The following is a 16,382-nucleotide window of genomic DNA, read 5'->3' on the forward strand; positions in this document are numbered from 1 at the left end:
GGCAAACATATTTGAGAATTCAATTCTCGTGTTACTGGTTCCCATCCCAGAAGATTACTGACAAAAAGGAGCAGAGTGGACTGATACTATGTTGGTATAAAAACCTGGGTATGAATGCTGTGTGCCCAGTATGCATTTCAAGGCTTGGTTTTCAATATAAACTGAAATGTACTTTGTGCATCAAGCAACAGTTAACAAATTATAAGGGATGCATAAGGTAACCTGAAATCAGGAGTAGAGCATAGCCTCACCTGTAGCTCCTGTGTTTTGTGAGCTTGTTCCTGCTTGATTCTATTAGTCATGCTCTCTTTCATCTCATCAAGCACAGAGTAAAGGCCATCAAACTCTTCATCCAAGTCAGACAAGACCTTGGCAGAATTTCCCTGGAAAATTATAGTAAAAACATCACAGCAATGTAAAGAATATATATGTATAAATGAAAAAGAATAATACATCCAGTTATGGCCTAACCGAGCAAAAAATTGAGGGCTGGCTGTGTCCATAAAAACTGGATTTTTGTTGCTTACTGTAAAATCTCTCAGAGATCATTGATGAACATAGCTCTTCTAATTTAGACCATAGGGTTTTGTAGTGGCATCTACAGGTGTAGGAAACTAGGCAGAAAAGAATACAGCACCGCCTATGGGCAGTCCTAGCTGACATAAATACCTCTCTCTGCTAAAGGCAAGCCAGTTAGTCGCAAAACAGGACAAGGAAAAAAGGACCAAGTAGAGATGTTGGGCACTGTGTCCTTTAATGAACTCAGAGAAAGGGATTTTACCGTGAGTAACAAAACATCCAATTTTCTCTTATATTCATTTACAGAAACAGCTCTTAAATTCTTGACCATATGGATGTCCCAAAGCAGTGCCTCGATGAGGGCATGGCAAACAAAAAACAGGAGTAACCAGGAAACATGCCAAACAACCAACAACCCCCCCCCCCCCCCATTTCAGGGAAACAAGGAACCTTAAACAGCAGCCTGCAAAACCCTGCAACCAAAACAAGCATCTGAAGATGTGAGCAGATCAACTTTGTAAAATTTGGTAAAAGGGCGCACATACAACCAGGTAACCACCTTGCCAACTTGAGACAAAGACGTCTGATGTTGGAACGCCCAAGAGGCACTAGTTGCCCTGGTGGAGTGTGCCATAACGGGCAAGGGAGGAGGCTGTCCATGATCACAAAAAGAGAATCTGAACTCTGTACAACGGACATCTTCAGGGGATAGAAAAAGTCCATTGTACATACGAAACATGCATAGGGTGAGGCTAGTTGGCTTCTGATTTTACACACCTGCTGATTGTTCTCTGATGTGCAGGGCAGCCATCAGAAATGTTGGGGCCCCTTATACAGCTATAGGCCTGCCCCCCCCCCCCGGGGCTTGACCACCAACATTCCCCAGGGCCCGCCCACTGGCTACCCCACTAAGTCCTTCGGTGTGCTGTGATACATAAATCAATCAATATAACAACTCTTAACTGACTAAAGCACAATACCTTTATCCCCATCCATGGGTGATGCTGGGCGTTGATGGAGATAAATTGTGAAGAGAGGGATGGGTGATGCTGGGTGGGGATGAAGATGATGGAGTTGCATTGTGAAAATGGATGAGGATGACTGGGTGGGGATGAGAGTTAGGCCTCATACACACAATAGGTTAACCAGAGGACAACGGTCTGATGGACCGTTTTCATCGGTCAAAACCGATCGTGTGTGTGGGGCCCATAGGTTATTTAACCATAGGTTAAAAAAAAGCCAACTTGCTTTAAAATGAACCTATGGATTCCTAACCGATAGGTCAAAACCGATCGTTAGTAGGCACGACCATCGGTTAAAAATCCACGCATTCTCAGAATCAAGTCGACGCATGCTTGGAAGCATTGAACTTCGTTTTTTTTTCAGCACGTCGTTGTGTTTTACATCACCGCGTTCTGACACGATCGGTTATTTAACCTATGGTGTGTAGGCGTGACGGACCATCAGTCAGCTTCATCGGTTAACCTATGACAACAGTCCTTCAGACGATTTTCCTCTGGTTAACCTATTGTGTGTACGAGGCTTTACAGTGCATCGTTAAGAGGTTCTCCACAATGTAACTTATCTCCACCCAGAGTCATCCTCATCCAATTTCACAATGTAACTCCATCATGCCAGCTTGACAGCCTCAGGTGTCCCATCCTCTGCTGGTCTATTTTAATTTGGAAATAAATACCATTTGGTAAGGGAACTTGATTTCAAGAGGGTTTGGTACTATTGGATTTTAACTTATCTTCAAGATTTTTCAAGTGGACTTGAATATATGTTTTTTTGACGGGTACTTTTATCATGCACAAGTTTTAATCATATGTTTTGTGATGGACACTTTACTACGTATTTTGATGTATATTGTGTATGATGTTTTCTATCACAAGTTAGGATTACATACGATTTAGTTGTTTTTAGATTTTCCTTGTGTCTGGAATATATACGTGCAGGATCACCCTTTTGCACTAAGCATGCAATTTTTTGTTGGGTTATATAAACATTTGGTATGTTTTCTATTGTACCTGAACAGGTATTAAACCTAAAAAAACAAAAATATAATATTTTGCAGCTTGCAAATTCTTAAATGTGGTGGCTCCATTAATTGCCTTTTTTTTGGTGTTTTTTATTTATTTTCCCAAGGTGATTAGATTAGATTAATTAGTAATTTGTTTTGTTTTAGGGTGGAGAAGAGACATACTTGGACAGCAGCATCATCTGTAGAGGCTAGTGTTAAGCTAGGTACACATGTACTGAAATTCAGCTGGTTCAGCAGGCACTGTACAAATTTTGGTACGTGTGTACCAATGTCTCTTCAACAGAAGCCGGTCCAACAACCAGCCTCTTTTGAAGAGTCATACTGGAAAAGCTACAATCAATCAGTGCATACAGCCAATCTATGTATTCTGACAGGGAGGGGAGTATCCAATGTCAGTATACTATAGAACAGGGTTTGACAAATTTGCTTGGAATCTAGGAGCCAGCTAAAAAAGTTAGGAGCCAAAAAACGCACCCCGTCCTGCCAAGCTTGCGCGCAGAAGCAAACGCATACGTGAGTAGCGCCCGCATATGTAAACAGTATTTAAACCACACATGTGAGGTATCACCGCGATTGGTAGAGCGAGAGCAATAATTCTAGCCCTAGACCTCCTCTAACTCAAAACATGCAACCTGTAGAATTTTTTAAACGTCGCCTATGGAGATTTTAAAGGGTAAAAGTTTGTCGCCATTCCACGAGCGGACGCAATTTTGAAGCGTGACAGGTCGGGTATCAATTTACTCGGCGGAACATTATCTTTCACAATATAAAAAAAAATTGGGCTAACTTTACAGTTGTCTTATTTTTTAATTTAAAAAAAAGTGTATTTTTTCCCCAAAAAAGTGTGCTTGCAAGACTGCTGCGCAAATACGGTGTGACAGAAAGTATTGCAACGACCGCCATTTTATTCTATAGGGTGTTAGAATAAAAATATATATAATGTTTGGGGGTTCTAATTAGAGGGAAGGAGACGGCAGTGAAAAAACACATTAGAACTCCTGTTTTTTGCTACTTGTAATGCAATGTAACCTGTAATGCCAACGGCCACCACAAGATGGCCACTCCTAGATTCCTTCTGCAGGCCTCAGCTTCCTTCTGTGAAGGCCGCAAAGCCGCGGCCTCAATTACCGGCCGGTAATTGAGGCCGCGGCTTTGTGGCCTTCTGCTGGCCTTAGCTTCCTTCTGTGAAGGCCGCAAAGCCGCGGCCTCAATTACCGGCGGGCGCGGGCTCGCCGCGATCGCGCGCCGGCCGGTAATTGAGGCCGCGGCTTTGCAGCCTTCTGCAGCCCCAAGCTTCCCCAGGCGCCAGGTCACAATTTCTTGTCGCAAGTGCGACCTGGCGCCCGGATTTTGTCGAGGCCTGCTATTGAACATTGGGCGAGATCCCTGCATTAACATTGTCAGTTTTTTTTGTTCAACTCGATGGTTTAAAAAAAAAAAAAACGAACATTTATACCCAGCCTTACTAGCAGATTTCCATGAACTTTACATAAGTGACCAACAAATGAAAGCTAAACTCCAGCTAACACTTTTAAAACAAAACTGAAGTCCGCAATTCTTACCTCATGTGGAGGGATCCTTAAAGCGAGACTACGCTCATGTGTGAATGGGCTAGGTCATTAAGTACAATGAAAATCACGGTGTTGAGTGCTTAAGCACACTGCCCCACTGCAGTTTTCCCACAGTGCAGGTGCAGTGCAGTGCAGTATACCTGCGATTTTCATGCAGGTTACTTGCATTTTCCCCTACACTTCAACTAGATCAGGTGTTTAGGTGCGTTTTCAGAAAACGCACCCAAAGTCCTGCAATCTGCATATTTGATGTGCTTTCAGAAAACACACACAAAAAAAACGAATCTAAAGTCTATGAAAAAGCACAGGTAACTAGCACGAAATCCGCAGGTACACTGCAATGCAACCGCACTGTGGGGAAACTGCAGTGGGGCAGTGTGAAAGGGGCCTCAACGAGGCCAATTTTGGAAAACTTAAAATTATCCCTCGCCGTTGGGTTGCACTTCGCTGTGAGTGTTAATTGCTTGATTAGCCAATGAAAGCGTAAAAGTAAGGAAGAGTAAAAGCAATTTTACTTACCTGATCTTCTGCTGCCCCACCCTTCGCTGGTGGACTATCCCTTTGTATCCTCAAATCCAATACAGTTCTATAGATTTTGGGGAGAAGACGCTGTAGGACTGGTCTAGCAGTGCAGAGGAATGGAAGATCGCCTATGTAAATCTATTTTAAGAAGTCCCCTAGAACTAAATGAGCAATTAACTCTTGCAGTGCGAATGCAGTCCCACTGTAAGAGATCATTTTCATTTTTTTTTTAGAGTTAGGCTTTAAAAAAAAAAAAAAAAAAAAAAAAAATCACACTTTAAATTGCTCAGGTGTTATTTATAAAATGTAAGTCTTACATAGCTCATAGGTGATCCGCCAGCACTCTGCTCACATTTAGCCCACCTGGTGCTGTCCTTCTAGCAGGGGGTGCTAAAGAGACAAATTATCCTGAGGAGTGTCGGGCACCCAGAGTAGTGTCAGATTGAGCCACACAGAACCCCACTGGGGGGAGGAAAATGTCAAACATGAGTTTGATAATAAAAGCAGGTAATGAAGAAGCCGATCTGCTGCTTAACTGAGTCTGACCCACCCCTCCTCCCCAGGAAAGCCCTGCCTTCTCCAGAACTGCTCTGCCCACTTCACCTGCCACTGTTCACCCTCTCTTTCAGCTGGAACCGCTGGTTATACTGCTGGATTTTTTTCTCACAGTCCTGTCCGTTTTTGATAGTGGATGCCTTAGGTCGCTCTCTCCTACCTTATGAAAGCGCGGAGTCCAGAGATACTGCCATCCCTCTCCTCAGCAGTTACTTTTTTTACCGCTCCAATAACCGGGGATCGCTGTTCTGAGATGGCAACCTCAGCACTTACTTTCTGAAGTAGGAAGGCAGTGATATCACTCTGCCAGAAACTGAGACTGCTGGCCGGTACTTTGATTTTAGTAATTGCTTTTTTTTTTAAGCCACCTATGCACCTGAAAATAACAGTTAGTTCTCTGCTTTAGCCTCCTGAGTCCCTCTAATAAACTGATGGAGCCCAGGGAAATGTAATCGATTGAAATGTAATCGATTGAACCACCTGGGAGCTGCAGGGGAAGGATGTATAAACTGCCGAGTCTGCCTGCACATGTAATGAAACCTAAAGCTGCCAGGCCCTCCTGTAAAAGTGATGGTGCCGGGCCCCCTACAGGAGGACCGGTGGAACCCCCTTATCAGCGGCCCTGCATATAACATATTATTCTGTTAAGATACCTACGAAAGTGCCCTGCACTTCCTGAATAGCAATAATATGAATCATATGTATATTAACATTAAATAAAAGTAATAGAGATTTGCCACTTACCTGTACACCTTTAAGTACATGACTTAATGTGTCAATAAAGTTTTGTATTTCATCATTTTTGTTGGCAAGCGTTGTGATGATCCTCTGCAAAGCTTCCTAAAAACAGAGCAGATATGAATGAGGACAAGTGAATGTTTTTTGCTTAATATTCTATTGTACACACAAAACAAAATCAGTGAGTGATGCAACACAGCTGTAGATTTTTGAGATAGCGTGAAATCACAGCTTACAGAACAAATCTCATTATTCCTCCATATAAGCAATAATCCCTCTGAGAACACAATTTAATCTATGGGCAGTGCTAGCGCAGGACATCAGGTCAAAGTAGGACTTGGCTAATAAACAGTTGCCTAATTAAAAGCATTTAAGAACATTACCTTAGGATTTTAGTGTATGTTTATGTGGCCAAATGCTCACAGATTTATTAAATCAAGGTACAGTATATGCGTACATGCAAAAATAGTTAACATTTTCCAAAAAAGTTTGTAGCATTGCCATTGGAATATTATTCTGGAGTGTCCATATTGAAGCAATCCCTCACTTCCCGACTAATAAAATATCAGCAGCACAGGAAGTTCATGGTAAATCTCTCAGAGTGCTTGATAACAGTAAAAAAAGTTCTAATCCTTTCCCAAAATAAAGAAAATTATTTTGGATGGGCATAAACTTTAAAAAAAAAAAAAAAAAAAAAGAAAAAAAAAAAAAAAAGAAGAGGCAAGACCTTCACAAGGCCTTTGCGGCTGAAACGTGTCTACCTTTTCTGTATTCTTTATGGAGATCCAATAAATTCGGACTGATCTAAGAGCATGTATGGAGTTGCGGATTGTCCTTTATCTATTCATCACTTTGGCAGCTGAGCAACTGCACATCCTGCACCCGACAGCTCAGGAGATTTACTAATCTGGGGTAGTATGCATTTTTAGATTATGCCTCCCCTCATGTTTACTAGGTAAATGTTTGCTTTTGAAAGATATAACACTGGTCACAGTGATTAAACACATTCTATAAACTCTGCAGAAAGAAAAAGCAATATCGGAGTTACAAAAGGTAATCGCCATAGCCAACAATATTAGGCTGCTTTACAATAAGATGTACTAAAGCGTCTGGAATAAAGAAACAGACATTGCTGCCTAAAAGTAACTGGTCTGTTCTAATCCCACACTGGTGGATGCACTTTCATTTATGACGTTCCCTAAGCATTGTGTTAAAAAACTGACAAGTGGGTATGTGACAGGGCTGCCTACAGCAATCAGAGAGTAGGGTTTTATTCTGCTCTACAAAATCACAGCTGGGATTTGACTGGCTACTATAAGCAACTCAGGCAGCTTTCTTTGCTCCAATTTTTCATTATCAGCACCACTGTCATCATAAATAGGACTACTCAACATATAGAAGACTGACCGTATGAAAACGGAAGCATATGTTCACCACCATGACCAACGCCACCTCTTAGCCATTCATTTATCTCCACAGTCCCAATTTTATATGTGTGGATGCTTGCTGAGGACCAATAGAAATCGATAGCCATGTGCAAATTTCTTCCAATATCAACAGATATCTTCACTTTACAAATAGATTAAAGTATATATTTTTATCAACGTTCTAGGGAGACTTGGGTTCTAGTAATACACACTGCCACCAATCACTTTGTGGTGCTCGCCCCCTCCCTTGGACTACAGGAGAGTCAGGATGCCCACTAACACACAGCTCCTTTCTCTATCTGCAACGTAGAGAGTGTCCTGACTCTCCTGTAGTCCAAGGGAGGGGGAGAGCACAGCACTCCACACCAGGGAGAAAGCCTTGCATTACTGTGTGGAGTTACAGACAGAAGAACAGGAAGTAAGCATTTCTCAGAAGAAATAAGGACATTTAAAAGCAAAATGGAAGGAGGAGGACTGCATTGAGGTAAATGAAGCTCTTTAGGGACAAAAAATAAAATTGTACCTTTACAACCCCTTTAAGGCAACTACTGCAACAAGTACCTGATTTTGACTTGACATCAGCCTCTTGTGGTCCCCTGTTCAGCAGCCCTCAGGCCCTATTCACATCTGCGTTTTGCGCCAATACACTTTTACTTTTTTTACATGACAGCACAGGGCAGTCTATTCACTTGAATGGCTGTCCTACAGCCAATAAACACTCCTTTTGGGTGCAGAGCTTTGAATTTATGTTAGTTAGGGTTGCAAGGAAAATTAAAATACAAAACTACTGACACAGTCCACGCGTCATTAGTGCTGCATATAAGTGCCACTGTCACATGACATTAAAAAAGTATAGGTAATCGGTATCGGCGAGTACTTGAAAAAAAGTATCGGCACTCGGTCTTAAAATGTGGTATCAGTGCAACCCTAGTGTTAGCGCACGTTTTTCCACGTGACAGAACATGTGTCTGCTAGCCACGTTTGGGGTGCCATTAAGAAGTAATGGCACACCAAACACAATGCATGTGTTGGCGTGTTTCTCATGCCTTCTGGGAATGCACATTCCCAGAACAATCAGGTGTCAATGGGGCCTCTGAGTGAGGAAGGACAACACTGGGAGCCAATAAGTTGTGCTGCGGGACATACAGTATGAGCTTGTAATGAACATTCTTGTAGTAGAAAAAAGCTAAGTGAAAAGAAGATTGACTTATCACTATGCTGCCGCTAGTCCCTCACTGTCCAACCACAGACCAGAGGTGACCGTGCTGTTTTTCCATAACTGCTGTAAACAAATATCAGGTCAGCAACCTGGTGCTGAAGTCTAGTAGGGCTTTACATAGCTCAGGACTTGATTAGCAGAAATATAAATCCATTGGCAGATAAAACATTTCCCACATGTATTTCATCAGTGTATTTAGTTGTTTTCCTGGGGTTTGGCTTTAACATTTCTGCCTAATTAGACATGTATAGAAACAATGTTTTCAAATTCACAACTAATTTCAGATATTGATTGGGTATTTGCTCAACTTGATAATGAACTGAAAAAGCTGTAGGCCAGTCTACCCAAAGCAGATGTCAACAGAGGGATCAGGGTCAAAAGCACACTGCAGCCAGTAGTAGTGTTATAAACCAATCACTGAAGAATGAGATCACAGAAATGCAGATAGCTGTTTGATATACACAAAAAAAGATGCTCTCAAACACCTCCAAAAAAAAAAAAATAAGTACAATATAATAACACAGATATTCTAAAATACTTCAAGAAAAACCGCTTTGAAAATAAAAATGACCATATTATGTAAAGTTATAAAATGTCACATCCCTGGAGGTGATTTGATGATGGGGATGGATTGCCACTAAATAGACTGTATGTAATAGGCTGTTGTTGTATAGAATCCACAGGTCAATAGGCTTAATTTACCAATCTAGAACACCCTTTTTTCCATCTCAATCATTATTTTGAGCTCTCATTGGCTGACAATGCTAGGAATTATGGCTGTAGTGGCACATGAGGTTTAGTCCGAAATTGGCTTTATCGCCTACTACAATTATGTATGGCAGGGGTTGACAAATTTGCTTGGAATCTAGGAGCCAGCTAAAAAAGTTAGGAGCCAGAAAACGCACCCCGTCCCGACGAGCACAGAAGTGAACACATACGTGAGCAGCGCCCGCATATGTAAACGGTGTTCAAACCACATGTGAGGTATCGCCGCGATTGGTAGAGCGAGAGCAATAATTCTAGCCCTAGACCTCCTCTGTAACTAAAAACATGCAACCTGTAGATTTTTTTAAACGTCGCCTATGAAGATTTTAAAGGGTAAAAGTTTGTCGGCATTCCACGAGCGGACGCAATTTTGAAGCGTGACGCGTTGGGTATGAATTTACTCGGCGTAACATTATCTTTCATAATATTAAAAAAAATGGGGATAACTTTACTGTTGTCTTATTTTTTTATTAAAAACAGTGTAATTTTTTCCCAAAAAAAGTGCGCTTGTAAGACCGCTGCGCAAATACGGTGTGACAGAAAGTATTGCAATGATCGCCATTTTATTCTCTAGGGTGTTAGGATAAAAAATATATATAATGTTTGGGGGTTCTAATTAGAGGGAAGAAGAAGGCAGTGAAAAATAGTGAAAAACTACATTAGAATTGCTGTTTAACTTGTAATACCAACGGCCACCACCAGATGGCGCCAGCTCACATCTGGTGGTAATAACTTGTAATACCAACGGCTCACCACCAGATGGCGCCAGCCCACCTTCCAAGCCAAGTCGCCAGGACACTATTTCTAGTCGCCATGGCGACCGGGATTTGTCAAGCCCTGATGTATGGAATACTATTGTAATGCTTGTGTCCCCATTGGTGTGCTGTAGTTCCTCTCACTGACACTTATGCCGCGTACACACCATCACTTTATGTGATGAAAAAAAATTACGTTTTTAAAAACGTCACTTTAATTGACTGTGTGTGGGGGAAAACGTCGTTTTATGTCTTGTAAAAAACGACCAAAAAAAATTGAAGCATGCTTCAATTTTATGTGTCGTTTTTCAAAAGTGCACTTTTTACTTCACAGAAATTGACCGTGTGTAGCAAAAAACGTTGTTTTCTAAGATGTTTTTTCATCCACGCATGCCCAGAAGCTACTTATGAAGCAAGCTTCAATGGTAAAACGTGGTGGAACGTAACATCACTTTGCAAGATCATTGTGAGAAAACGATGGTGTGTAGGCAACTTCGTCTTTGAAAATTGAAGTTTTTTTTACTTCACAGAAAGTGTCGTTTTTTTTCATCACATAAAGTGATGGTGTGTACGCGGCATTACATTCTGTACTGACATAGGCGTTAGGCATAAGGAACCACAGCACAAGACAAGGGAGCAGACATTCAGCACAGCCAGAATGTGTTGAAAACCTACAGTTTAGAAACACAACGTATTTTTAACAGACAGGCTGCCAGAAAAGTAAGTACCGTATACAGAATCTTTTTTTTAACAGGCTGCCCATAATTTACCCATAGGGTTCCTTTAAACAGAACTAAAGCCACTGATTTGACTGTTTTCCAAAACAGTTTCATTCATAGAATGCCTCTGGTGAGAACTGTCACAGTTGTCAGTGTGCTTGTGCCAGCTCTCAAATGAACTTTCAAGCCATCAGATGGCGGGTGTCAAAGCTGATCATATGTGCAGCACCATGTCAACTGTAATCTAAATAGAGGTTAATATGGCACGCTCTGTGGCTGTACAGGATGAGAGGGTTTAGTTCCACTTTAAAGTGGTTCTAAACCTCTGAAATGAAAAAAAAACCAAGCAGATCCATCTATAGTGTGTGCTTGCCTCAATCCAAAGCACCAAGTGTGTTTTCTGTCTGCTCTCATTCCTCTGCTATCTGCATGAGTCACTTCTGAGGCCTCATACACACGTCCGAGAAACTCGACGGGCAAAACACATCGTTTTGCTCGTCAAGTTCCTTGTGAAGCCGCCGAGGATCTCGGCGAGCCAAAGTTTCCCATTGACCAACGAGGAAATAGAGAACATGTTCTCTATTTGGCTCGACGAGTTCCTCGGCGGGTTTCTCGGCGAAAAGTGTACACACGACCGGGTTTCTCGGCAGAATACGGCTCCCATCGAGTTTCTGGCTGAATTCTGCCGAGAAACTCGGTCGTGTGTACGGGGCCTCAGGAGTTTATGCCTGAGCTATGCATCTTTCCCTATGATACCGTGTATAGGGGGTGTGTACTTTTCCTCCACTCAGATCGCAGATTACACTCAGCTCTCCACTCTAAACTTGGAAGTGCGTGGCATGAGAATCCCTGCCCCCTAATTTGTGGAGCTCAGAAAAGCTGCCTATATTCTGTACTTTGAACAGAATAAAATGGTGGTTGTTGCAATATTTTATGTCACATCGTATTTGCGCATTGGTTTTTCAAATGCAATTTCTATTGAAACAATACACTTTAATGAATAAAAAAAAAAAAAAAAAAAACTAAACATCAAAGTTAGCCCAATATTTATTTGTATAATGTGAAAGAAGATGTTACACCGCGAGAATTGTGATCTTTATTCTAAGCAAAAATATATTGCGATTCTCATTTTAGCCAGAATCGTGCAGCTCTAACTGGGTATATTTAAGGGTTTACAACCAGGGCCGGCATTTGGGGTGTGCGGGCTGTGTGACCGCACAGGGTGCCATGGGCAACAGGGGCGCTGTGCGGCCGTCACAGCTTGCAGTCAGTTTAACATGATGAATCATTCATCGCAGGGGCGGCCGGGTCACTGCTCAGCAGCACGACACCCCGGCGCTGCAGAGGGGGGGGGCGCCGTTGCGCCTAAGTGTTTGACACTAGTCCCCTACCTCCTCCTCCTCTCCCTCTCCTTGTTGTCTCAGCCTGGTGGTACTGGGTAGTGCCGACGCCGTTGCGTAAAGCGTGCGTAATGCAGCTTCAAATTCTAGCGGCACCAGGAGCAGAGCTGAGGGCACTGACTGTCTGTGATGCTGTGTCGGACTCGCACTGAAGCCAGGACGGGACTGACAGACTGCCATACTCTGAAGAAAAGTTACAGTAAGGCCGACCGTCCCCTCACCCTTATCTAGCAGGCTCAGGCTGGCAGTCTTCACACCTGTCAGTGTCTATCTTCACACCTGTCATTCCCTCCTCCCCCCCCCCGCCTGTACTCCAATGAGGAGGGGGGGCAGCCACCATAACAGATGTGAGCCTGGCACTTTGAATTTATTAAAAAAAAAAGAAAAAAAAATGTGATATGTATAGCAGAACGTAAAATTATTATTTTTATTAAAAATTGGTCTTTTGTTAAAAAACAAAAACAAAAACAAAAATAACGCAAAGGTGATCAAATACCACCGCGCAGTTGTCAGTTTAAGGGGGAGTTTACCCCAAAAAAATTTTTTAACATTAGATTGGGCCTAATTACGGGAAGCAGAATCGGGTGTTTTGTTTAAAATCAATGCAGTACTTACCGTTTTACAGATAGATGTCCTCCGCCGCTTCCGGGTATGGTCTTCGGGACTGGGCGTTCCTATTTGATTGATAGCCTTCCGACGGTCGCATACATCGCGTCACGAGTTGCCGAACGTCGGTGCGGCTCTATACGGCGCCTGCGCACCGACGTTCGGCTACTTTCGGAAACTGGTGATGCGCTGTATGCGACGGTCGGAAGGCTGTCAATCAAATAGGAACGCCCAGTCCCGCAGCCCATACCCGGAAGCGGTGGAGAACATCTATCTGTAAAACGGTAAGTACTGCATTGATTTTAAACAAAACACCCGATTCTGCTTCCCCTAATTAGGCCCAATCTAGTGTTAAAAATTTATTTTTTGGGGTGAACCTCCACTTTAAGCAGTGCATATATCAAAAAATGTGCTGTCATGAAGGGGGGGGGGGGTAAATCTTCCAGAGGTCACGTGGTTAATCAGTGAAAATGTTTTGCCCAGAGTTTATTTATACTTCAGGCAGTCTGTGATTGGCCTGTATGGATACCATGTACCCCCGGCTATGGGGCAGAGCCACAGAGATCTGCACCCGCGCAGCGTATCAGAGATACGCTACGCCGCTGTAACTTACCCGGCTTTGGTTTGAATCCATAAAGATTTTGCGCCGTAAGTTACGGCGGCGTAGTCTATCTCTGGCGGCGTAACAGCGCGTAATTCAAATCGGCGAGTAGGGGGCGCGTTTCATTTAAATGAAGCGCGTCCCCGCGCCGAATGAACTGCGCATGCTCCGTTTCTAAATTTCCCGCCGTGCATTGCGCTTAATGACGTCGCAAGGACGTCATTTTTTTTAACATAGACGTGAATTACGTCCATCCCGATTCACGGACGACTTACGCAAACGAAAAAAAAATATGAAATTAAACACGGGAACGACGGCCACTCGTACGTTCGTGGATCGTCGGAAATAGCTAATTTGCATACTCGACGCGGAAAACGACGTGAACGCCACCCAGCGGACGCCGAAGAATTGCATCTTAGATCCGAAGGCGTACGAAGACGTAAGCCTGTCGGATCTAACCCAGATGCCGTCGTATCTTGTGTTGAGGATTCAAAACAGAGATACGACGCAGGTAATTTGAAAGTACGCCGGCGTATCAGTAGATACGCCGGCGTACTCGCTTTGTGGATCTGCCCCTATGTCTGCACCTCTGCCATATGGAAAACTCCTACAGAGGATCACTCTGTCTGTACCATAGCCTGCTGATGATCTCTCATCTGATCCCTCCCTACGCTTGTCTGCATGGAGTTTGTATGTCCCTTTCATGTTTGTGACACCCCAAGTTTATTGCCTGAAGTATAAATAAACTCTGGGCAAAAAAATGTCACTGATTAACCACGTGACCTCTGGAAGATTTACCCCCCCTTCATGACAGGCCATTTTTTGCGATGTGCACTGCCGTAACTTAAGCTGACAACTGTGCGGTCATGCGACGCTGTACACAAATAAAATTTGTATTTTTTTTTTCTCGTGGTATTTAATCACCTCTGCGTTATTTTATTTTTCGTTTTTTTTTAACAAAAGACCAAATTTGAAATAAATAAATAACATTTTTTACTTTCTGCTATATAACATATCCAATTTTTTTTTTTTTTACGTTTTTCCATAAATTTAGGCCAATGTTTTTTCTACAAAATATCCCAATAAGCGTCTACAAACTATGGGATATATTTATGTAATTTTTAATTTTTTTCTAGTAATGGCGGAGATCAGCGACTTATAGCGGGGCTGCGATATTGCGACTGACAATCTGACACTTTGTGGGAACCAGTGACGCTAATACAGTGATCAGTGATAAAAATATGCACTGTCACTATACTAATGACACTGGCTGGCAAGGGGTTAATCATCTAGGGCAGGGGTCTCCAAACTTTCTAAACGAAGGGCCAGTTTACTGTCCTTCAGACTTTAGAGGGTCGGACTGTGGCCACTGGAAATAGAAAAATGTTCCGGTATCAGCAGAAGTAAACAATGCCCCATTTTTTGGTGTCAGTGAGAGGAGTAATGACCCATCGTTGGTGTAATTGGGAGGAACTGTGCCCTTTGTTGGTGTTATTAGAAGGAAATTGTTCCTCATTGTTGGTGTCATTAGGAGGAGTTAGGCCTCTTTGTTGGTGTCATTGGGAGGAATTGTGCACCATTTTTTATGTCAGAAGATGAAATATTGCCCCAAAGGACAGATAAAAGCAAGTAAAGGGCCACATCTGGGCCCCAAGCTGAAGTTTGGAGACCCCTGATGTAGGGCAATTAAAGGCTTAACTGTGTTGCCTAACCAGTGTTTTATGTGTACTGTATGTGCTCCTTTTATTAGGGGAAGAGATTCGAGGCGTTATTTGAGCGTTTTTCAAGCGAAGCCTCATCTGCAATCCCAATGTGCTGGTAAAGCACCGCTAAGACCCTAACGTTTTAGGGCGTTTTTGCAGTGCCTCAGTGTGAAAGGGTAAGGCATTTTTACAGCGCTTTCAATTCATTTCAATGGAGAGGGGCGTTTTTGGAGCGTTTTTTTTCAGCGCCCAAAAGCTGCTCCAAAGATGGGCTCAGTGTGAAAGGGTTCATTGAGATGCATGGATTGTTTGCATATGCACTTAAATTGTCTGTTTATTAAAACAAATTATTTGTTACAAATATTTTTGTACTCTTTGTGTATGTTTAGGTGACCAGGGGGCGAGGGGTGAGGACATCATTGGTTTTGACGTGAACGTAAATGACGTCCAGCCCCATTCACGGACGACTTAAGCAAACGACATAACTTTTTCAAATTTCGACACGGGAACGACGGCCATACTTAACATTGGTACGCCACACTTACGCCACCATATAGCAGGGGTAACTATACGCCGGGAAAAGCCTAACGTAAATGTACTGCGTCGGCCGGGCGTACGTTTGGGAATTCGGGTATCTAGCTAATTTTCATACTCGACGTGGAATTCAACGGAAGCGCCACCTAGCGGCCAGCGTAAATATGTAGTTACGATACGACGGTGTCGGACCTACGGGAAATCTATGCGTAACTGATTCTAAGAATCAGGCGCATAGATACGACCGCGCAACTTAGAGATACGACGGCGTATCTGGAGATACGCCGTCGTATCTCGTTTGAGAATCTGGGCCTTAGAATGTAAGATTATTACCACAGATGCTACCTGCCATCCTGAAAACAACGTGTGACAACCAAGCCATCTGTGACCTCCGAGGTGAAGATAATAATCACCATTGGCTGTCAAAGATTCTCATTATTGCAGAAAGATTTTCTGCCCTAAAATCTGCAAATAATCCCAAGCAGGTCCCTCCACAGAACAGTGGTCAGTGTAGTGTGAGAAACATGGCAAGCCCTGGAACTTTAGGGATCCAATTAAGCATTGGCAGATGGATTTCTCACCTTACCTTCATCCACGCATGGCTAGACTACAAACCAGAATTAGTAGAAATACAAAAGGAAAGCCAACAACAATATGAGTCACAGACTTTTCATTCATATGTTAATGAAGCAAGCTCTTAAAAA

The 16,382-nt window shown here is 42.8% G+C and overlaps 1 protein-coding gene across 8 annotated transcripts in view; it reads right to left on the reverse strand.

Moving 5' to 3' along the window:
- Nucleotides 1-16,382, reverse strand: part of FSD1L (fibronectin type III and SPRY domain containing 1 like) — a 99,852-nt gene that overhangs the window by 63,288 nt on the left and 20,182 nt on the right. For all 8 annotated transcript variants that reach the window (XM_040359299.1, XM_040359289.1, XM_040359280.1 and 5 more), the window contains exons 2-3: nt 5,956-6,051; nt 252-383 (exon numbers count right to left, since the gene is read on the reverse strand). In XM_040359299.1, the coding sequence (XP_040215233.1) occupies nt 252-383; nt 5,956-6,051 (228 nt within the window). The remainder of the gene's footprint in view (nt 1-251; nt 384-5,955; nt 6,052-16,382) is intronic.

This window comes from Rana temporaria, chromosome 1 (genome assembly GCF_905171775.1).
Source record: "Rana temporaria chromosome 1, aRanTem1.1, whole genome shotgun sequence".
NCBI classification, from domain to species: domain Eukaryota; kingdom Metazoa; phylum Chordata; class Amphibia; order Anura; family Ranidae; genus Rana; species Rana temporaria.